The 24,606-nt window shown below is 33.4% G+C and overlaps 1 protein-coding gene across 1 annotated transcript in view; it reads left to right on the top strand.

Moving 5' to 3' along the window:
• Positions 1–24,606, top strand: part of LOC122044180 (rho GTPase-activating protein REN1-like) — a 77,984-nt gene that overhangs the window by 32,280 nt on the left and 21,098 nt on the right. The window contains exons 19-23 of the mRNA XM_042604710.1: positions 36–120; positions 6,069–6,312; positions 6,397–6,732; positions 18,424–18,768; positions 18,843–18,892. Of these exons, the coding sequence (XP_042460644.1) occupies positions 36–120; positions 6,069–6,312; positions 6,397–6,732; positions 18,424–18,768; positions 18,843–18,892 (1,060 nt within the window). The remainder of the gene's footprint in view (positions 1–35; positions 121–6,068; positions 6,313–6,396; positions 6,733–18,423; positions 18,769–18,842; positions 18,893–24,606) is intronic.

The raw sequence follows: 24,606 nt of genomic DNA, 5'->3' as shown, positions 1-24,606 counted from the left end.
TTACTTTGGGCTTACTTCTCATTTGATGTTACAAGGAACTGAACGTGGAAAAAGAGTGGATGCTATTCGCACTGTCATTTATAAAACTTTCCCAGAGTCGAATCGCCATTTGATGCACAGGTGGATTAGTTAGTCCTTGGATGCTTGCTTTTTTATTATTCTCCAATTGATTACATTCTTCAAGAAAAATTGTCTTTTAAGGAACCAATGGTTTCCTTATTTAAGATATTGATTACCATAACTATACATTTTCTCTTTTCTTTATCCCTATTGTTGTTGCTCCTATTATTGGTGATATATTGCACATGTGAATCTTTCATATACGAATGGGTGATAAAAATGTGTGGTTTTACCATTAGGCTAACTTGTCAATTAGGAGATACAGTGCCATTACCTCAGGAATTTGAGTGAACAATGAAGTACTCTGTGGAGATGGATTAACATATTGTCGACTTATGACAGGTGTAGCACCTTAGGGCTGCCCTCCTTTTGACCAAAAATACTTATGCTAGATCCCATAAAAAAATGAAACACAACAACTATGTTGTCTTCTATGTCAATTTTTTTCTCACTGTCTCTGATCTATCCATCTTTCTAATTTGTGCAATGTGCATGCTTCTTTGGTATGTTCCTTGACTAACATGGTCTAATAGCCGACCCCACCTAGTGGGATAATGCTTGGTTGTTGTTATTGTATTTTTCTAGTGTTTTGGATATCGTAGACTTGATATTCTTCAATGTTTATTGACAACTTTTTATCTCAATATTCTACCAAGTAGTGTAGAGATTAGGAACAACTGCTAGCCTTAAATTTTAAAATCTATGAACGAAACAGTTTTATAATGGAACAAATTTAAAGAATAATAGTTTGCCTGAGATGGTGGAACTGAGTTCAGTGAAGATTCTCTTAAAATAGTACAAACAGTGTTGCTTTCCTTCCCTTCTATAATTGTTATAAAGTTTGTCAAATTAATGTAATCTGGCCTGATAATGATTTTGCAAATAAAAGACATGAATCATTATTAATGAGCCACAAAATCCATAAATTTGGTATTTTGACATTTTTTAGATAATGAATCAACCAAAATTTTAAACATCCTATTTTCTCTCTTGTTGACATAAAAAATTAACTGAATATCTAGAGGTATCTTCAATTATATAAGTTTGCAATCATGGTATAACATTTTCCACATCTTTAATCACGCGGTCTTGACATTTCAGTCTCTATCATGTAAGTTAAGGTTTTAACATGTGAATGGCAACAGTTTGTAATCCTAATCTGTGTTTTACTAGCACAGCATAGGATAGAGAATTTGCCAGGTGAATTACAACACATACAAAATATGTACGAATGTCTTACCCTAAGTCCATCAAATGCCTATTTCCATATCTTTCTAGTTTGGTATGTGCCTAAAGCCCTAAACCAATGGCAAGGCTAAAACCTTTGTTGACTAGGTGGACCAATCCTCTAGAATCATAGTCAAGGAAGCTAGACAGAATGGAGTTGGCCAAGAAAGTTAATGGGTTGAATATGCAGGAGAGATTTAGGGCATGGTAATCCTTTATCTCCTCATTGGGATTCTTGAAGGTAGCCTTTGTGTGGGGAGGGGGAAATTTATTGAGTTTGTCAATAGTCATAAAAGGCCATGAACATGATAAAAAATTATTAGGCTTCTTGGACAATTACGTCATGCCGGTCATGGTGAAGGGAAGGTGAGTAGTCGTCAGGTAATAGATTGAGTCATCATTAATACTTTAATTCAATTCCTAATATTTAACTCATCAATCACCACTTTTGGGAAGAGAAGAACCATCATTAAAGATGTTGGCTAGGGGGAAAAGAATAGATGTTGTTGTGGATGTTGGCTTGTCAACAATAGAGTTGTTAGAGGTAAGAAGGTCCTATAGGATGCAATTATATGCATAATTGGGTATTAGATGTCGCACACGAAGAGGAGAAAAATTCTATGAACACACTTAGGAATTAAATGTGAAACCTTATGCAATGATTTGATTGAAAAGTTATAAATTGTAAGAGTTGTGCGACTTAGGAGAGGGGAACAAAGGACACAAGGATTTTTGTGATATATTGGAGATGGGAGGGTTGGGCTTCTTGAGGCATGTCCGGCAAGGTGAGTAGTGGTCTGCTACTATACCACCATAATGCAGGGGTCATGATAATATTTGATATAGAGAAGTAGGATTTTAAAAAGCATATGCAAAAAAGAAATTGTGTTTCTTTATAGTAGATAACTACATATGCATTATGTTGGTGATAAGTGAATATATAGTTGTCTTAATGTGCACTGTAAAGGACATCTAGTTTTAAAACTGAAAATTACATGTTATAGTAGATTTCATGACATTAGATGAGGGATTTCAGAAGTTTTAAAGCAGATAGATAAAAGTTTAAGTTTGGATGATAAACATCTATCTTGAAATTTTGAATAATTTAGGAGATAAAAGTATAATGTCATCACACTGGGTATATCAAAAAGGGTGGGATTCAAAAGACATCCCTTCCACAATTTTGAATAATCTAGGAGATGAAAAAATAATGCGATAACTAGTTTTCTTAGTAAAATTTTGAGAATTAAGTTGCCTAAGGAATAAAATAAAAGTTTCTTTGCAGAGATATATGAACAAAGGTGAGTGCAAGATTATTCTAATTTTAATGGGATTAAATTAATGAGTGATACTCCATAACTTTAGATTAAAGTGATAAAGTGATAAAGAGAGAAGATTTAGAGATGAGATAAAAATTTCTTAAAATCAATTTGTTCTTATGCCTAGCAAAACAACTCGTCATCTCTTATCAAGTTGAATAACTTTGTAAGTCATTCAATACCTTATTTTCCTATGCACTTCCATACTTTTATAGGAATATCAGGTTCAACTACTTTTCCATTTTCCATCCCATTTAAAGTCTAAAGTTCAAATTCTACAATAAAAATTTTAGTTTCTATACTCATTTGACCTACTAAATTGCCCAAGTAAGGTTGTTTATCTAAACTTTCATTAAACAGTTGATAAAAATACCTCTTCCATCTTCATTTGACCTACTTATTTGATTACTATAGATGTTTTTCCTAATAAATTGTCTCTATCTTCATCATTAAAAAGGAAGGAGAAAAAGAAATATAAGAAAGAGGGAAATAAATTATCGGAGAGAAAGGAATTAATTATAAAAAAGTAAAAAAATAAAAGAGGAAAAAGAATTAACTACTTTAAGGCACTAATTCCAAAACCTTGAATCTCTAAACCTAAACTTAAAAAGATTGAAATATTCCTAAGCCCTAAGCTAAATTAAATAAACTCTAAAAGCGAAAAGCAAAAAGCGAAAAGCAAAAAATAAAATAAAATAAACCATGCGGTTAAGCAAGCCGCCGCAAGGTTGAGGTGGCCTCGCGACCAAGCTAAGGCCTTCGCGTGGTTGCTACAAGGGCGTGGGTACCTCTATGAGCCCAGTGCCATCTCGTGATTCTACTTTCTGTCGGTGTTGGTCAACAAGTGGAACAGTAAATTTGCCTATGTCGATTGCCATGGCTCGGTTTACGAACTATGGTTGAGGCACTTGTAGCATTTTTTGTCCAAAACTGCCACCCTTGCTTTTGCCCTAGGATGATGTAGCAATTTTGGTTCCAAATATGTTATATGAGTCTGTACTAGTTAATGTTCATAAGAAACACATCATTTGGTGAGCTTGAGCCCATGCAACACTTTTGGTCAAAGCTGCTACATGAGCTTCAAGTGCCTAAAACTTAATGGTCAAACAAACCATTGGTTCCCCTACAACCACTATATTGACCAATCCTTTGAGTGAATTTTATAGCCGAGGCACTTGTAGCAAGTTTTATCTAAAATTGTTGCACGTGGCTGATCTATTATGTAGTAATTTACTAATAATAGTCATCCCATTTCTTTTAGGAACTCATCAATTTCAGTTGAAATCCTATCTTACCTTGAGAGTGTTGAACAAGATGATTTTTCTCTCCATCCATTAGGCACTTAGAAGTTAGAACTATAAAATAAAACATATGTGCAGGGGATAACTCTCAACAATTTGACCCTATCAAGACATTGGGAGGAAGATGATCTTCATAAGAGCTCGTATGAGCTAGTAGAGGAGGATGATTTTCACAATGTAGAGATAAACAAGATAAAGAGATGGTCTTTGAGCATTTTGAAGATGCTTTGAGATTAGACACAGACTAAAAGCTATAAAATGAGGTTTGCAAGCTTGCAAGAATAGGAATTGTAATTGGCGAATTGTTGCTTGAGGATCTGGAAAATTTCACTAGGTTTGATAACCTGCTTACCTGCTCATAGGCGTCGAGCATGGGTCGAGATCATAAAAATTATAGTAGTTATTGGCAATGTTCAAAATCTTGAGCTGTGTCGGAATTTCTGTATAGTGTCAATGTTTTGATTTATAGTGCTTATAGCAAATTAGAAGTGGAAAGAGAAAGAAGATGAAGGAAAAAAAGCAGACAAAACAACTATGTAATTTTCCATATAGAATGATACAATTTTGACATTATCTTATATAAACATAAGTTAAAAAGTAATACATTATTACAATTCATGTAGATCTGTGTTGTAGTATGCCAAGGGGAGTCGGGTCTTACCATTACTTATATGATTGACACAGCGACATGATACATTATCTATGTATGATGTTGAGTAGTATTGAGTTTTGGTAATTTATCAAAAATATATATTTTAACCGTGTTGCCTAGTATGATATGAGATTTTAAATCATGGTTCTTGGGCTGTTGCTTAGATTCAAGATAAATAATATCTATGGAAAAGTATACTCCAAGAATTATTATAGCAAATATTTAAAAAAGGTTTGGAGTGATAATTGCGAGTAAACTTCACGGAGTGGTTAATGTACATGGAGATTATACTTATACAATTGCCTTTTATGCATTTTATTAGAAAATTAAAGATTAGAGATAATAAGATGATGTAAGGTCTTCACAATATGAACATTTTCATCTAATCTTCTGGGCCTTTGGTGTAATATGCATGCATTAGTTCAATTCCTTTGTTTTGTTACTGAAATGGATGTATGCCATCTATTAGGAAATACTCTGGGGTTATAATGATTATAACTAGTATTGATGGGACTAATAAACTCTTCCCAATTGCATTTTTAGTTTTAGTAGTAAAAAGTATAGTTCTTGTTAGAACATTGTTCTTAGATAATTGGTGAGGAATCTATCATAATTATAAATGATCAAAATCCTTAGTTTACTAACATAGTTAAAAATATATTACCTGAAATGCAGATTGTGCACATAGCCAAGAGTTTTGTATTGAATGAATTTATAACGAGTGCATGGGGAAGATGAGTTTGTACCACAATAAGAGCTATAATTGGATTAGTTGAGTAAAGAAGGAATAGGTCAATGCCTTCATTCTTTGGCACAAGCATCTTATGCTCTCTACAAATGGATATAAGTGCATGAATATGATCCTAAAATCTGCACATATGTTATTTGATTGGATTTACACACATAGGTAGCTTGGGGAAAAACTGATGACCTAATTTTAAGCCAGTTTGAACTCATTTGGTCCATATCTACTTGACAACTCTATCTAATTTGGCTCTACGTAATACTAAATGGAACCTTCAAACTCAAAATATTAATCCAATTTAGTTTAATTAATATCTATTTAAAAATAAATAAGTAAAATGCAAAAAATGATTGTTTTTTTGATATTTAACATTTATGAAGATTTTTTTTTTAGTTCTACTTTACTGTTAAAAGATCATGGAATTATATTGGCACAATATGATACAAATACCAAAACTGTATTATGTCAGCTAGATTGAGACTCCAACATAACTCTTGAGATGTAAACCTTATTCAGATGTACACATATATCTCAAAAAAACCTCGATTAGCAAATTTCTAAAGCAGGACGTTCATCAACTAGTATCCTGTCTAATACTTGCGACTCATATAGTATATTATAGACTCAGTATGATTTTGAGAGTTATCATGTTTAATTATGCATTTTGGAGTATATTATGTTTTTAACAAAAATAATTTCTTCAGATTTCTTAAGATGATGCAAACAGTTGCTATTCACAAATCCCAGAATCGAATGTCACTTTCCGCATTAGCAGCTTGCATGGCCCCATTACTACTCCGTCCACTTCTTGCTGGTGATTGTGAATTTGAAGATAATTTTAGTATGGGTGGAGATGGTTCTCTTCAACTTCTTAAAGCTGCTGCAGCTGCGAATCATGCTCAACTTATCATCATAATTTTGCTAGAGGAGTTTGACAAAATATTTGATGTAATGTTTCCTTTTCTTCTGATTGAACCATATTCAATTGCTAGCTTAAATTTATCAAATATTTATGAGCTATAATAACTTTAGGATGATTCCTCAAATGATGAGTCAGTGTCATCAGAGGTTTATTCTGACTCAGAAGATGCTGAAATTGAAGAAGATTATTCAACTGATAGTGACATCCCAGAAGATGATGAATCTCACGATGACTATAGCAATGATGATTCTACTGATAATGGCAATCAAGAAGATGATGAGCATTGTCGCATTAATGATTCACCCAATCATGACATTCCTGATGGTGTTGGAAATCATGACCAGCATAATGGCCTTGAAGCAAATAAAGATGATTCCGAATGTTCGGGAAGTGGAACAATTAGTGAAAGCTATAGCAATCCTGGAAGTGATTCATGTGACAATGAGGTTATTTTTGTTCCTCTGTCTTCGTTAATTTTTCTTTATCAAAGAAAGGATGCATCTTATTCCATGCTATCTGCATTTTATATAGTCATTTGATTGATAAAATTTATATCAGAGCGTAAGTTTCTTTTCATTGCAGATTTACTATATCCTTAGTTTTTAATGTTACTATGGCTCAATTTGCATTTTGCCCTTTATCTTCAGCTATATGTTCACCCTTACAACCAACTAATGTTTATCAAGATTAAAAATTCAAGTGGATTTTGTTACAATGTTGTATTATATATTGACATAGCTCCAAGACGAACGTGAACCTCACAAAATTTCATATTGAGAAAAAAAATATAAATCTTATTTATCAAAATCTAAGCTTTAGATGAAATATGGCAATACTTTTTCAAAGTCAATTCTATGAAAATTATAAAACTAAAAAATTTAGGAAATACAATTTTGAACTATGAAAATGCATAAATTACCAAATAACTCAACTAATTACCAATAATTCAAAATTTTAAAATATAAATATTATTCCTGATATACATGATTTTTTCCCATTAAGAAGAAGTTGACTTCATCGAGTGGGGAGATCTGCATTGCCTTAAATAGGTGCAAAGTAGGGCTGACTCTCTAATGGATCAAATGATTGTTGTTTAATTTCTTCAAGTAATTCAAGAGCAAGGTGTCAAACCCGCTAATATCGGTCCCAAGCCGGATGAAAAAGGGCAAGGGTTGCACGTTAAATTGCCAACTAACATAGATTTTCAGGCAAATGTTCAATAAATAGATTCAGCAAACTATTGTGCTAATGTTAGGATGTTCCCCGGAAGGAACGCATTGCAGGGTCTAACTGTAACGTCTCGGCAAGAATCATTACATTTCCATGAAAACTTAGGTATATTGTTAAATATGCAAGAGTTCTTATACCATAGGTTGAGTAAGAACCAATAGTATAAGAAAACTAATTGTCATAGATTTGGAACTTGGAATCTAGGAACGCTCACTAGTTAAGCAAGGGAGGTAATAGATATGATGATTAGGGGAAAAATTAATATTTTGTATGTACAAGAAATAAAATGGGTAGGAGAGAAAGTAACGATGTAGAGAATTTGAGTTTTAAGTTATGGTACACACAAAGGAAGGAGTAAAATAAGAAATGGAGTAGATATTGTTGTTGATAGTTCGCTAAAGGATGAAGTAGTAGGAGTAGTTAGAAAAGTAGATAGGGTTATAACTCTCAAGATAATTGTGGCAAAAGAAATTATTAAAGTAATTAGCATATATACACCTCAAGTGGGATTAGATGAACACACTAAATCTAGATTTTGAAATTACCTAGATGTGGTATTACGAAATATTCTGTCAACCAAAATGATTTTAATAGGAGATCTAAATGAGCATGTAGTAATGAAAAATGAGGAATATGATAGGGTGCATAGGGGTTACTAGCTAATGCATTTTTTAAGAAAGTGAAGAATACTTGTTTCATTCAAAAGTGAGAAGAATAAATCGAAAATTGATTTTCTTATAGTTAGGAAGGAGAATAAAAAGATTTATAAAGATTGCAAGGTCATCCCTAAGAAAATTTAACTATCCAACATAAATTAGTAATGTTGGATATATGTCTCAAACATAGTATCAATAGAAGAAAAATATACACAACTCCTAGAATTAAATGTAGAAGTTAAAGGATTATAAACAAAACATATTTAAGGAGAGGGTAGACGTTCAAGTATAAATATACGACGACTCGAATATGACATGAGATTAGATGATTTTAAAATTGAAAATAGTAGCCAAGAGTGCATTCGGTAAGTCAAAAGGACGTGCATCAACAAATAAATAATCTTGGTGGTGGAATGAGAAAGTACAGGAGAAAGTGAAGAAATTGAACAGTCTATAAGGTGCTTATACTTGAAAGAAGCTAAGAAAGCAAGTTAAGAATGAAATTTTGAATGTTTATAGTGAAAATTAAATACAAGAGAAGGGGAAAGAGACATTTACAAGTAGCTAAAGTAAGAGAAAAGAAGACAAGAGAGTTTATCAACATAAGATGTATTAAAGATAAATACAATAGGGTATTAGTAAATGATGAGGAAATAAAAGGGCGATATAATCAGTATTTTCTTCAACTTTTTAACGAAGTCTTAGGTGATTAACTTAACTTAGGTAATTTAAGTAGGTTAAATGAGTATATAAATTTAAATTTTTATCATAAAATTCAAACTTCGAAAGTAAAATAAACTTTAAATCGGATGCAAAATAGAAAAGAAGTTGTATATCGATATAGGTATGGAAATGCATAGGGAAACAAGATATTTAATAACTTACAAAGTTATTCTACTTAAGGTAAGTACTTTAGTTTCCTTATATAAAAATAAAAGAGACGTACAAAATTATGCAAACTATAAAGGTATTAATTAAGGATGGAGACCGTGACAAAAATCAATTTGGATTTATGTTTGGAAAGTCAATAATTCTCATGCAACTAATTGAAAAATATCGAGAATAGAAGCAAGATTTACATATGGTACTCGTTGACGTAGAAAAAACTTATAATAGTGGCCCAATGGAAATTAGACGGAAAATTATAGAAAACATAGGTGTTAGCATATCATATATTGTACTAATTAAGGATATACATGAGGATATAATGACAAGGGTTAAGATTTTAGCTGATTGATCGAAACACTTCCCATAAATATAGAGTTACATCAAGGATTAATTCTAAAGCCATGTCTTTCTACACTAATTATAGACAAATTCACTAGATATATCCAAGATACGGTACCACAATGCATATTGTTTGTAGATGATATTGTTTTGGTAGATGAGATACATGAAAGAGTAAATGCTAAACTCGAATTTTGGTAGAAAATGCTAGAAGTGAAAGATTTTAGGTTAATAGAGTAAAGATATAATAAAATATATAGAATTTAAATTTAGTAATATTATACGTAATGAGACAATTATTAAGATAAGAGATGCCAAGTTGTTTGTAACTGAGAGTTTTATAAGTATTTAAGATTATTTTTGTAAAAGGATGAAGGGATTGAGAGAGTTGTCTTACATAGAATACAAGAATGATGGTTGAAATGGAAGAAAGCGTCAAATGTTCTTTGTAATCGTAAAGTACCTTTAAGACCTGAAGGAAAATTTTACAAAACAATGGTTAGACTTTTTGTGTTATTGGGCTCTCAAGCACATAAACAGAAAATGACAGTTGTAAAGATGAGAATATTAAGGTGGATGTGCAGATATACAAGGATAGATATGATAAGAAATGAAAATATAGATAGAGTGGGTTGCATCTATTGAAGGAAAACTTTGGGAGATACTTTTAAGATGGTATGAACATGTACTTAGATAACCAATAAATGTTTCATTTTGGTAATGTGAAACTATGACAAATGTGTATATCAAACGAGTAAGAGGAAGATCAAAAAAGATTTGGTTAGCAATAATAAAATATGATAAAATTTGTTTAAATATAAGTGATGATATAGTAGGGGATAAAGTCCAATGCGTAAAAGAATTCATATAATCGACCCCACCTAGTGAGATAAGACTTGGTTGTTGTTGTTGCAATTTAAGTGTAGGTGTCAAATCTCGTCCTCAACAAGTTAACAAGCAAAAAAGAAGTATCTTATCCCATAAATTGTAGACTTATTCGATCAACTTGGCGCCGCAAGGTACTTCTCTAAACTCAACTAAAGGTTGCGATAATGGCAATGCAGATAGTTGAGGAGGACATTGCCAAGACAGCATGTACTATCTGCTATGGATCTTTTGAATTCTTGGTGATGCCTTTAACCTCACCAATACCTCATAACTTTCTGTGCACTTATAAATATTGTACTCCAACCTTTTTTAGACAAGTTTGTGGTTGTTTACCTTTATGATATTGTTATATAGTCACATGCTCGAAGAACATGTACATCATCCCACTTTGTTCTTCAAGGTGCTTTGAGCCAATGCACACTATATCTGAAGAAGGAAAAGTGTGCATTTGCAGAACCAGAGTATCCTTTCTGGGTAATATTATTAAACGAGGCTGCATGCCTATAGATGAAAGCAAGGTGTGAGCTATCCAACAATAGGAGGTGCCTACAAAATTCATGGGTCGTAGTTTTTTTTTGGTTAACTAACTTCTATTGGCACTTCACCAGAGGATATTTTTATACTTCTATTCCTTTGACTTATTGAAGAGGGTTGAGTTTGCAACTGAGATGATTAGTGCAACCAAACCTTCGAAAACTTAAAGAACGCTTGCACTCCTAGTCAAGCCATTGGAAGTGCATACTGATGCCTCGGACTATGCCATTGGAGTACTCATTCAGAGGGACATCCTATAACTTTCGAGAGTTGAAAGCTAAATGACACTGAGAGACAATACACCATCCACAAGAAGGAGATGATAGTCGTAGTTCATTGTTTACGAATTTGGAGGCATTATTTACTTTGGTCAAAATTCATGGTCATGACAAACAATATAACCATTGAGCTCTATCTCCTACTATATCATTATCTTAAATAAATTTTATCTTGTTTTATTGTTGCTAATCAAATCTTTTTTGGTCTACCTCTTTCTTGTTCGATATGCATGTTTGTCATAGTTTCGCATCGCCTAATTGGAGCATTTATTGGTTGTCTAAGTACATGCCCGTACAATTTTAAATGTCTCTCGGAGTTTTCCATCAATAGATGTAACTTAGACTTTCTGTCTAATGCTCTCATTTCTTATTCTGTCCATTCTCGTATGTCCACACATCCACCTTAACATCCTTATCTTTGCAACTCTCTTCTTCTGCTCATGTGCTCGAGTCATAGTTCAACATTTAGCTCTATATAACATAACATATCCAATTATAGTTTTGTAGAATTTTACTTCAAGTTTCAGAGGTACTTTATGGTCACATAAAACACTTGACATTATGCTCCATTTCAGCCATTTTATTTGTATTCTATGTAAGACATCTCTTTTAATCCCTCCATCATTTTATAAAAATGATACTAAATATTTAAAGCTCTCGGTTTAAGGCAACTCGTCATATTCTGTTTTAATAATTGTCTCATTACGTCTAATATTGCTAAACTTAAATTTCATATATTTTGTCTTTATTCTACTAAGCCTAAAATCTTTCTCTTCTAGTGTTTCCGCTAAGATTCTAGTTTAGCATTTACTCCTTCACGTGTTTCATCTACCAAAACAATATCATTTGCATACAACATGCAACACGCTACTGTGTTTTGAATGTGGGCAATGAGTTCGTCTATAATTAGTGTAAAAAGATAGGGACTTAGAGTTAATCTTTGATGTAACCTTATCTTTATTGGAAATGCTTAAGTTACTCATGAAGTCTTTACTCTGGTCGTTACATCATCATACATATCTTTAATTAGTTCAATATATATTATGCTAATATTTTTTTTCTAGAATTCTCCATATAATTTCTCTTATGATTCTATCATAAGCTTTTTTTTATATCAATGAATACCATGTGTAGATTTTGTTCTTGCTTCTGATATTTTTCAATTAATTGTCTAAGAAGTTGTATAGCTTATATTGTGGACTTTTCAGACATGAACCTAAATTAATTTTTAGTCACCGTGGTCTCATTCCTTGATCTTTTTTCTATTACTTTTTCTTAAAGTTTTATAGTATGACTCATTAAATTTAATATGCCTATAGTTTGCACAATTTTGTATGCCTCTCTTATTCTTATATAAGGGAACTAGAGTACTTGTCTTCCATTGATCAGATATTTTTTTCGTTTTCAATATCATGTTAATTTTATAAGTCATTCAATACCTTATTTCCCTAAGCACTTCCATACCTCTATCGGAATATCATCTAGTCCAACGATTTTTCTATTGCACATCTCATTTAAAGTTTATTTTACTTCTAAATTTAAATTCTACGATAAAAATTTAAATTTCTATGCTCATTTGACCTACTTAAATTACCTAAGTTAGTTACCTAAATCTTTATTAAAAAGTTGATGAAAATACCTGCTTTTTTATTTCTCGATCGTTTACTAGTGCTCTATTATATTCATTTTTAATACATTTTATTTGGGTAAGATCTCTTGTCTTCCCTTTCCTCACTTTAACTATTTTATAAATATCTCTTTCCCTTTCTTTTGTAGCCAATTTTTGATATAATCGTTCAAAAGTTTCATTCTCTGCTTTATTCACTACTTTCTTAGTTTCTTTCTTGACTATTGTATATTTTTTAAAGTTTTCTCGTTCTTACAAATATATAATTTCTTATAAGCTATTTATTTTTTCTTTCTATTCTCTTGGACTTTCTTATTCCACTACCAAGATTCCTTACTTAGTGGTGCATGTCCCTTTAATTCACTGAGTACACTCTTAGCTACTATTTTCAACTTTGATACCATCTTCTCGTATGTCGTATTAGAGTCACTGTATATTTTACCTAATGTTTGTACTCATACCTTCTCCTTAAATATATTTTGCTTCCCATCCTTTAACTTCCATCACTTAATTCTAGGAGTCATGTATATTTTCTTTCTATTGATATTATGTTTGAGGCATATATCCAACACTAGTAATATATGTTAGGTAGTTAAGCTTTCTCCAGGGATAATCTTGCAATCTTTATAAATCTTTCTATTATTCTTCCTAACCATAAGAAAATCAATTTTCTATTTATTATTCCCACTTTTGAACGTGACTAAGTGTTCTTCTTTTTTCTTAAAAAACGTATTAGCTAATATAAGGTCATATTCTATCGTAAAATATAATTTTCCTTCCTCATTTCTAGTTCTAAATTCATAATCCCTCATGTACCCTCTCACATTTCTTATTTTTCGCTTTGACATGTTCATTTAGATCATCTCCTATTAAAATCATTTCATTTGGTGGAATGTTTTGTAATATTTCATCTAAGTCGTCCCAAAATAGCCTCTTGCAAAAAGTAGAGTAAGGCTGCGTGGATCCTTCCCCGGGGCCCCATATGGCGGGAGCTTCGTACATCGGGCTGTCCTTTTTTCGTCCCAAAACCTTGATTTGGTAGCTTCATCTAATCCTACTTGCAGTGCATATATGCTAATTATGTTTATAATTTCTTTCGTCACTATCATCTTAAGAGCTATAATTCTTTCCCCTTTTCTGACTACTACAATTTTATTCTTTAACGAATTATCTACAACAATACCCACTTCGTTTCTTGCTTTATTCTTTCTTGTGTATCATAACTTAAAACTCAAGTTCTCTATCATCTTTGCCTTCTCGCCTACCCATTTTGTCTCTTGAACACACAAAATACTAATTCTTCTCCTAATAATCGTATCTATTATCTATATTGATTTACCAGTGAAGGTTCCCATGTTCCATGTTCCATGTTCCATGTTCCATGTTCCATGTTCCATGTCCCATGTTCCATGTTCCATGTTCCATGTTCCATGTTCCATGTTCCAAATCTTAGATTATTAGTTTTACTATCATATTTGTTCTTATCTAACATATGGTGTGAGAACTCTTGTCTATTTAACACTACGCCCAAGTTCTCATGGAGATGTAGCAGTCTTTGCCGACATATTACGGTGGACCTTGCAACGCGAAACTCTTGCATATTTAGCACTACTCCCGAGTTATGGCGATGTAGTGGTTCTTGCTGAGACGTTACAATCGGGCCTTACAACGCGTTCGGGAATAACCTAGCATTAGGACAATAGTTTAATGGGTCTATTTATTGAATATGGGTCATAGTTTTAACGCTGGTTGACAACCTAACGCAACCCTCCTCCTTTATCTGGGTTTGGGACCAGCCATGACTGATTCATCATGGGCGGAGTAAAATAATGATGTGTGCCGAGCAATATTGTAAGCGATCAAGACCGCCTTTTTACAACAAATTTTGGGGTACGCAAAATTATTCAAGTTCCTTGGGTTAGAATTGAATTTCTCTACAAGCATTCACCCCTAGATAAATGGATAAACTAAGTGGGTAAATGTCGTGGTGGAGGTATACCTTCAACATTTCGTAAGTGCTAGCCAATGAGATTGGGCAAAACTCCTTGACATTGCCAATTTTCCTTCAACTTGCAACCAAATGAGTCAACAAGCAAGAGCATATTCGAGCTTGTCTTGGGCCACCAACCCATAACACTGTAAAACATTGTCACATGATTCACCAGAGCAAGCCCAACTACTTTTAAATTCACCAAGGGATGACAAGTAGAAGCGGACATCGCAAAGTCTTCTTTACACAAGGTACTAAAGTGCACAAAGAAGAGGGAGGACAAGAATTAGATTCAGATGACTTTAAAGTTGGAGACTTTGTGTTAGCTATGATATATACTCAATAGAAGAATAAGGGACACCACAAAGGTTTGATTTAAAAATACGAGGGATCATTCTGTATTGTAGGGTAAGTGGACAAAGGAGCGTACAAACTTGAGTTGCTACCAAAACTCAAGAAATTCTATCAAGTTTTCCATGTAAGTTTGCTTAAGTCGGCATAAAGAACCCAAATATGAGCACCTCTAAAGGGCACTAATGGGGGTGAAGATGTCATATGATCAAGAGGTGAAAACCATTCTGGTTGATCCAGTTATTTGAAGGAAACGTCACTTGCCATGCTAGTGTTATATCATTTTTTAAAATAAGAGAAATAAAAGGGTAGGCCGGTGTACGAAGTTCTCATCAATGTGAGTCATGGGAAATGGTTGGACCACGTTCAGTTATACGCAACCTTACCTTACATTTTGCAAGAGGCTATTTCTGAGACTCGAACTCGTGACGCAACCTTATCAGGCTGGTGCATGAAGCTCTCGTTAAAGCGGGATCATGGAAAAAGGTCGGACCATATTGAGTCAATTATATGCAACCTTACCTTGCATTTGCAAGAGGCTATTTCTGCGACTCGAACCGTGACCTTAAGGTCAAATGACAACAACTTTACGGTTGCGTGGCCCCTTCAAGAATATATTTATTTTTAAAATAGAGAGAAATATATTTATTTGCTTTTATCTAAATTGTTTGACATTTTAAAACTTATAAACATTCATTCATGTGTGTGTCTGTGATTGTATATGTATATGAAATATATACATTATATCAATAAATCAAATTCGTACTCTTATTCTTTTACTATATAATATAAATTTAGGTAACACTTTTACATACTCTCAAAATACATAAATTGCATTAATCTATGATTAATTTGAAGTTTCAAATAAATGTAACATAATCAATGCTTAAAATCATCAAAATGTATTTGAAGATGTTGAAACTAAAGATCATAATCATTATAAATGTAAGTTCTCAAGTTTGATGCCTTTGCAATAAAACTTAAAACTAAAGATCAGTCTTCTCACTTTATAAATGCAAATTCTTGGACTTGATGCTGCAATAGAATTGTAAATAAGACTATTTAATTATATGCGATAATAATAAAAATCTAAATTTTAAATTTATATATTAATGAATAGTTGCGGAAAAAGATTCAATAAGTACCAAACATTGTATGAGAAAATATCAAAACTTGAACTAAACATTCGACATTTCAAATATAACTTAATTTTAATCATCTATAGCCATCAAATATTAATAAGAATATTTTTAATTAATATATTTTTATATTTAAAAAAGTATTGAAATTGTATTGGCGCGGGATAATGTAGTACTAAAACTATATTATTTAGGTCATAAATTGAAACTCTCGCATGGTTCGAAATTTTAAAGCTTGATAATAACCATGTGCATGTCTGGAAGTTTGCTTCCCGACAGTTTTTAAGAAAAATCATTTTTGTTACAGGAATCCACCATTGCTTATGTATGCCATCATTACAGAAGCATACAAAAATCTTTCAAAAGAATATGATAGATCTACAACATTGGTTGGTCCTTTTTTATGTTCCAACATGGAGAACCTTGTACGATCTGAAAATGCATGGCTGATTTAAGCATGATATGCAATTTTTTCCAGTATATTCATCTAATTTGTTTGATTAAAACTTAGTTCTCTATATATTTTTTTATTTTTTTGGATATGTAAAAGTGATATATTATGTGATATATTACGTATTCAAAATGTACTAGAAGAGGTTTTAGGGTTTATTCATGTCTGATGAAGTATTAGATCAAAAGAAATGTTGACCTGTAATATATGTATCTGCACGCTTCTGAATATCCTCGCCACATCTAACTATTCCTCTATAAAAAAACTACGATTTCGAGTCCTCCATACATAATGTATCAATCATGGCGAGGCTAAATGAAGAGCCTTTGTCACTACGCTACTCCCACGATAATGCTGTCTAAAGACACAAATCGTCGGTCGATAAGTGGACATCTCTAAGCGCATATGAAGTCAGTCTCGAATTCTCCTTCATAGGTTTGCAATAGGCGAACATTGGAAGAACAAATGCTCCTTTATCTCTGGCACTTGTCCGCAAAAGGTGCAAGTCAACCTCTAAATAATCTATGGTGGAAGCCTCCGCCGTGCCATCATCCATAAGGTGATTGCATAACTCAGCTGATCGTAGGACTTCCACACTATCTGGCCCATGGCACCCTAGACCAGGGCATCTGAAGAAGTCGTAAGCCCAATCTACTCCCTCCCGTGCAAACCACTCTGTGAGTCTCTGTCTAGCAGCCTCAGGTGACCCAATAACATCTAGGATGAGATCCCCCATATGTGCAGCAAGCACTTGATCAACGGGGAATTTGAATGAGCTGCCTGCCATGTCCACAAATCAATGTGCCTCAAGTAGGTATGATGGACCCACTTGATTCATAAGGCATCCTTCTTCTCCTAGATCGTCCATAAAACCTTAGCCAAGAGGGCTAGGTTCCACGCATGTAAGTCTCTAAATCCCATGCCACCCTCATCTTTCGGTGTACACGTATTTGCCCATAATATCGGAGGGTGCTTGGACGTCCACCGGCAGATGCTGTAGATGTGATCAATGATACCTTGTGGTAACGACATAATAGATTACTAGAAACACTCGATGTCCTGAAGCACTAAAGTGATAAGCTATGTCTTGCTTGCATAAGATAATGTCTTCCTTAGCCAAGTGTTGATTCATCGAGTCGGAGAGTCGGATATCCATAGGTGCTCTACAGCTAGTTGAATCCCAAGGTACCTGATGTGATGGATAGAAGCCTACTCCGTCATATCATCAACTCCAACAAGGTAAATATTGGACTTCAAGCAGTTAACCTGTAATCCTGCAGTAGCCTCGAAGTCTTGTAAGCATGTGATCAATGTGCCCACTGAAGCTGTATCACCCCGGCTGAAAAGGAGATCATTTGCATAAGCTAAATGAGCCGGTATGAGGTGCCGACACCGTGGATGAAAGCTAAAATCTGTCCAAGTTGTACTCTGCTGCAGCTAGTTCAAAATTTTAAAGCTCGATAATAACCACGTGCATGTATGGAAGTTTGTTTTCCGACTGTTTGTAATAAAAATAATTTTTGTTATAGGAATCCACCGTTGCTTATGTATGCCATCATGACAGAAGCATCCTTTGTTACGTGCCAACACGGAGAACCTTGTACGATGTGAAAATGCATGGCTGTAAAACCATCAGTTACAATTTAAGCATGATATGCAATTTTTTCCATTATATTCTTCTAATTTGTTTGATTAAAACTTATTTCTCGATATATTTTTTAGTTAATTGATTGGTTGACCTTGTTCTAATAATATTTTATTTACAGGTCATAGATAATAAGAAAGAACATTGTGCATCTATGCAACAAAGTAATGCTCTTGATGGTTCCAAATCCCGAGCAGATGTTAAACATCACAATTTGTCACAAGAAATTAATTATCATAAATCATCATCATCATCTGATATTGTAATTCCTGAGGATTCTACTCAACAGAAATATGATGCGATAATTTCCCATGGTGCCTCTCATGATTCTACTAATGATATTTGTACAAGTCGAACTCAGAGGCCAGTCAGTCATATGCTTCATTCTTACACTGAAAAAATTGCGGATAAGTCAAAGGAAGCAGTGATCCCTGCAAAAAGACCTACTGTATGGGGTCGAACTCCTGTGAGTATTTACTCGTATCTCAGCAATGCTTTGACAAATCAATCTCTTATTCTTGTATGTTTTTTGATATCCAGGCAAAGAAAAACCTTTCCATGGAATCAATCAACTCATCAAATGAAGATGAGTATGTGGTCTATTCCCTCATACCTTTCTTCATCTTTGATAAATGTGTTCTTTCTATATTTGTTGTTATAGGAATACTAGAATTAGCTACACCTATGAAGGCAGAATTAATTCCAACATAGATTCCTATTTTGTATATGATATATTGAGTCAGGATTTCCATGCGATGGATTTTCTGCACTTCGATATCTACATTCCTGTTTCCATGCTTTTTTCCCTTTGTATTTCCCAAGTCACTTCATCGATACAAAGTTTCATTTTTAAGTAGCCAAAAAGAACAAGTATCCAATGTAATCTGAAGGAGAGAAAACACTTATCTAGGTTTGGATCCATACTAATACTTTTTATCAAACGCAGTATTACTTTTATTGTCTCTATCAAATTTCTTTGTAGTGTTAGTCTTGCTGTGCAATAGTGTCTTGATCATGACAGGTGATAAATGATAGTTAATTAAAACATCTCGTAACACTTATAAAATGTTATTGAGATGGCCAATTTGTTACTACACATTCGTTTAGCTCGTGAAAATTTTGCCAATGGAAGTTGAGAAGAAAAAGAAAATAAAAAACATTTGTCATCAACTTTTTGATGTTGTTGTCTAATAAAATTTTATTTTGTACACCAAATTTTTGTGAAAAATAAAAAACAAGTTACTACAGAAAATAGGACATCATATTTGTGTTTATAATTTTATATCATGGCATATGAATCTTATACCCTAATTGCCTTATGGATTGTTTTATATCTTATCACACTGCTTGATCTTTGTCCTACATATTGGGTTTCTACAATGCATGTAAATTTCATCTCATATTAACTTGTCAAAAAAATCAGAATAAATATGATTAGCTAGTTGTGCAAATTATATGGGTGCAATTATATCAATACTTGGCTTATATATTTATGAATCTTTCTATTATAATAATAATAATAATAATAATAATAATAATAATAATAATAATAATAATTATTATTATTATTATTAATGCATTAACAATTAATAAGCATATTTTTAATGAAAGTTAATTGTTATCAAGCATAGTATTAAAAAGGATATAAATGATAGACGCATTCATTTAGTCAATTGATTATTAAATTAATGCTACATAAATCAACTGCTATAATTATTTTTTAAAGTATTTATAAAAAAGTTGACTTGTCATACCATGAAGATTGGCAATCCACCTCTACTGAGAAAACAACACAATCCATGAAGATTAGCAATAATCTCAAAAAACAATCTTGAAATTGGCAATAGGGTAAGTAGCTAACCATAATTGTTCAGAGTGAGATAAATCCACTAGCAAAACAGCACGTGTATATTGCTGCAATATAATCAATTGCTGCTCCTCACATCCTTTAACATTGCCAGCGGTACAACATTGACATAGAAATAGCTTGTGGCTTCAGGCCATGTTAGGGTCACTGTTTGGGTCCACCTACAAGAAATCCATAAGACCGAAGGACACATTTGTAGATGGTATATCTACTACTACATCTACAATGCCCCTAATAGGTATAACATGATTGTTCACATAACTAACTTGACAAACATCTATTATTCATCATACTGTTGTCATGCACAATAAAATTCTTAGATCAGAAAAACATAGAATCAAGACATTGCAACGTATAGACATTGTATAATATCTGCATTATAATTCATAATCATATTACCATAACATGACTGCAAGGTAGAACCATAAAATATAATTGTTTGATTATTTCAGTATCATGCTGACATTTCAATATTTTCTAAATCCACCTTATCCTCAACCTTAGTCTTTGTCCGACCACCACATATCTTGGTCATACAACACATGACAGTCATGGCATTTACTATTTACTTTGCTAATCCACCGGTTGGTTGGATTGATCACTCAAACCAGATTCATTATGCAGCTGGACTTTGACTATAATTCATTATGGAGTTACACGCTACCAATGTACGGTATGATTCCCATCTCAATTGATTAGATACTTGAGAAGAAACATGTTTCACTTTTGTCATTACTAATCCTTTGCTCAATCACTTTTTAGAACCCCAAAAAGGATGGCAAGCCATTGTTGTTCCTAAATCATCATTGCTCTAATGTGGCTACATCTTTCAAAAGACATTACACACCATCATGACCCACTGCCTTAAACAGTCCCAAAGAGACGTGGGGTGGATGACTGGAAGGGCTTTTTAATGAGAGGATGATCGAAGGTTTGTTTTGCAATTAAAGGAGCCCATTGAAAGGCAAGGTATTTAAGGCTCATCGATCAAAGGAAGAGCACTATGAGTAAAAGGGGAGAGGAGTTGGCATAGGTAGGCGTCAATGAAGAAGGAAGAATTTGCTGGACTTTGAGGGAAAAGTAGACTGAGGCAGCACTATGAGTAAAAGAAGAATTGGCTTCAATGGTGGCTGGTGAAGCGCAAACAGGAAGAGCAAAGCCACAATGAACAGGAAGAGTGAAGCCACAAGGTAATTGTGTGCAAGAGGGGAAGGACTGAAGACTATAATGCCACTGACAATGAAATGAGGCCTCCTAAGGAGAGAATAGGTTGACATTTCAATTGGGAGTTTGGAGGAGAGATGCATGGAAACATGAAGGGACAAGAGTTTCCTCATTCAGGATGAATAGGAAAAAAAGTTCTAAATTCTGCTCCATACAGCTCAACACTGAACCATACTGGTTTAGTTTGGCTATAAAAAAAATTCACCTGACCCTTCTAAATTCTTAAAACTAGAATGAAAATTTGACCTTCAAAATGACATCACAATTAGAAGGTCACCCCTACCACTGGTGCTCTCCCTGACTAAGTATAGCACTCCCTATTATGCTTTCACTGTGCTCCAACTCAATCCGCTCACAACTAAACCTAAGTAATAAGATAAATCCTTTAATACAGTAAACTTGTCTCTTAACAAAATTTAGAGTATAATGAGTCTGAAATTCACCAAAAACTACAATGGTCTTTAGACTTCTCATGATATAACACCTCCAACCAACCACCAAACTTACAAATTAGAATCCATAACTCGTTCTTGGCAGTGGAGTTAATTGTATAGATCAGCTCTGCCCTTGCTGATTGCAAATCTACAAGGTATCTGATCAATAACTGTTTTCAAAATGACTACTTGATTCGCATATAAACAAATCCAAAGCATTGATCAATCACTTGTCTCAAATTGATCATTCAACATTATAAGCCGAATGCAAATGATGAACAACTAGATGCATCAGGAAGTTAATCAACATGTCAACTATTTATAAGATCTGTGAATGTCAAAACCACATACAAAAACCACATATTCAACAGGATTCTGCATCAGTCCAACAACAGTAGCACAAAACAACTTCTTTTACACTTGTCTCAACTTTCTCCTTGACTCATCAGCTGCCTGTAGGACTGCCTACCTGTTCACTAACTCAGTGCCAGCATTCTAGATAGCTGACACCTTGAAAATGTCATTATTATGTGTATATTTGTGCTAACAGTTGCAGAGTTAAGGTTGGATGACTTGTTCCCAAAGCATATAGTCTCCACCTCAAAAGGTTGCTAACAGCAGTAACAAATGTCAATAATATAATACCTTATCAAATCAAATCAAATCAACACCAGCCATGTCAACAACCATCTTATTGGATCAATAACCACTGAACAAAACAAGATAATTCTAGATTGAATCAACAACCACTTCACTCAACATACTGAAAATATTAGACCATGTCTCACAACAATCTATGTGCAAACTTTAATAACGCTTTGAATTTAATACTGTTACTACCTACTATTGCTCCTTTATCTCTATAAACCTTGAGCTTGAATACCAAACTGTCACACCCCACTTGTGGTCAATCCACCAAGTGGTAGCTATCTCTCGAGTTCTTGTGATTTTAATATAAACAATTACTAGATGCTAGTGTTAGTCCAAAACACTACACTTTAAATTGAACACAACAATCTTTAAATCTAAACCTAAAAATGGAAACAATTAACAGGGATAAGCACAAGTGTGCAAGCGATGATTGCAACAGCAAATGAGCACTTGATTACTATCCACTCAAAAAACAAATACGTACTCAGGTACTCACTAGGAAAACATAAAGATACCTAAAAGGGAGGACAAGAGTTTATTTGATATATTAACCAAAGGTCATAGGAGGTTTGAAACATTACAAAACAAATAGCAAAGAAAAGAAAAGAGAAAAGCATAACAGCAGAGGTTACTAGTTTCTAAAAGGCAGCAAAAATAAGAGAATGATGAATCAACCAACTCACTAGAATGTTTAAATAGAGTTTAGTGCAAGGCTTAATAAAATCGCAAGACGTGTTGGTATTTTAATATCTGATTAGAATGATGAAATTTTTGTACGGCATTGTGTCCATTGATATTATTTTTATAGTAGTGTATAGATTTCCATTAATATTTGAGAACAGTAGAATACAAATTATTATGAGAATCTTGACCACCTTAAAATTTGAAAAGGCATTTCATGCATCAGTGAGATCATCAACCCTTGCAATATCCATATGAGATCAACCTCAGTTTTTTACGACCCAAATTGAATAATCACCACTACAATTAGAACTGTACAACCATATGATAAGGATACATATGCCTCCCATAGGTTTGATATAATGGATCACTGCATGATGCATCAAAGCTTCATATGATAAGTCTCAATCAGAATTAATCTAACTAAACTTTCCTGCATATCTTGATAATAATCAAATTATTTAATTTGTTACCCCTATCAAATTTGTTGATACTAACTCATAATGTCTAGCACCCTGATTATCACATGTGTGTAACCTTATCACATGTCCACAGCTCATGTGTAGGAATTGAGGAAACATAAGTTTCACCATCATCTACTACATCTTCACTATCATCGCTTTTATCAATAGTTGCATTGTTATTAATGTTACTATCATTTTTTTTTAAACTTCCCATACTCATTTTGATCTTACTAATCAATAAATTGCCCTTTACCTTGTTAGTTTTTTTTGTCAAATAGGTTTGGAAATTTTCCCTTTTTCTTTGGTAGAGGGTGTAAGAGTTTGTCTTTCTCTTTGTCTATGGATTTTGGATGTGTTTAGGGCTGAGATATTTGAGAAGTCTCTATTGAGATCTATTCCCCAACATAGATGTTTGTGACAAAGTAACAAACTTTTGACCTTAAAAGCGCTCTACCAATCTATCGTTGGATTATCCTCATATAGATGAACTCGAATCAAATGAGTCTACATAGCTGAACTTTTGGTGTTCCTTCTCCTATGTTATTACCATGGTTTAAAATCTCGAGCTGTGCCGAAATTTTGGTCTTACACCAGAACAATACGGTTTCGGTACCATATCATATCGTGCCAACATAGTTTCAATATTTTTTAAATATAAAATATATTAACTAAATTTAATCTATATATATATATATATATAATTTTATTAGACTTTAATTAAGCATATTTAAATTATCCCAGTTAGAACTAGGAGTTAATTAAAATTATTAAAAACTAAGTTCATTATTACACCCAAATTAAATTGCTTTCGTTGTCCTTGTTTCACGACGACCGTGAGCACGCTAGCCTATGTAATGCGTCTGGACTCATCGTCGGGTCGGGGTGACGAGTCTGGATGTGTCGTTGGGGTTGGGCAATAGGTTCGAACACGTCGCTGGACGCGTCGCCTAGACGTGTCGCCCGAACGCGTCATCGAGCCCCAT

Source organism: Zingiber officinale, chromosome 2A, assembly GCF_018446385.1.
Source record: "Zingiber officinale cultivar Zhangliang chromosome 2A, Zo_v1.1, whole genome shotgun sequence".
Classification (NCBI taxonomy): domain Eukaryota; kingdom Viridiplantae; phylum Streptophyta; class Magnoliopsida; order Zingiberales; family Zingiberaceae; genus Zingiber; species Zingiber officinale.
Note: the sequence above shows the minus strand (reverse complement) of the source record. Positions and strands in the feature narration are given on the sequence as shown.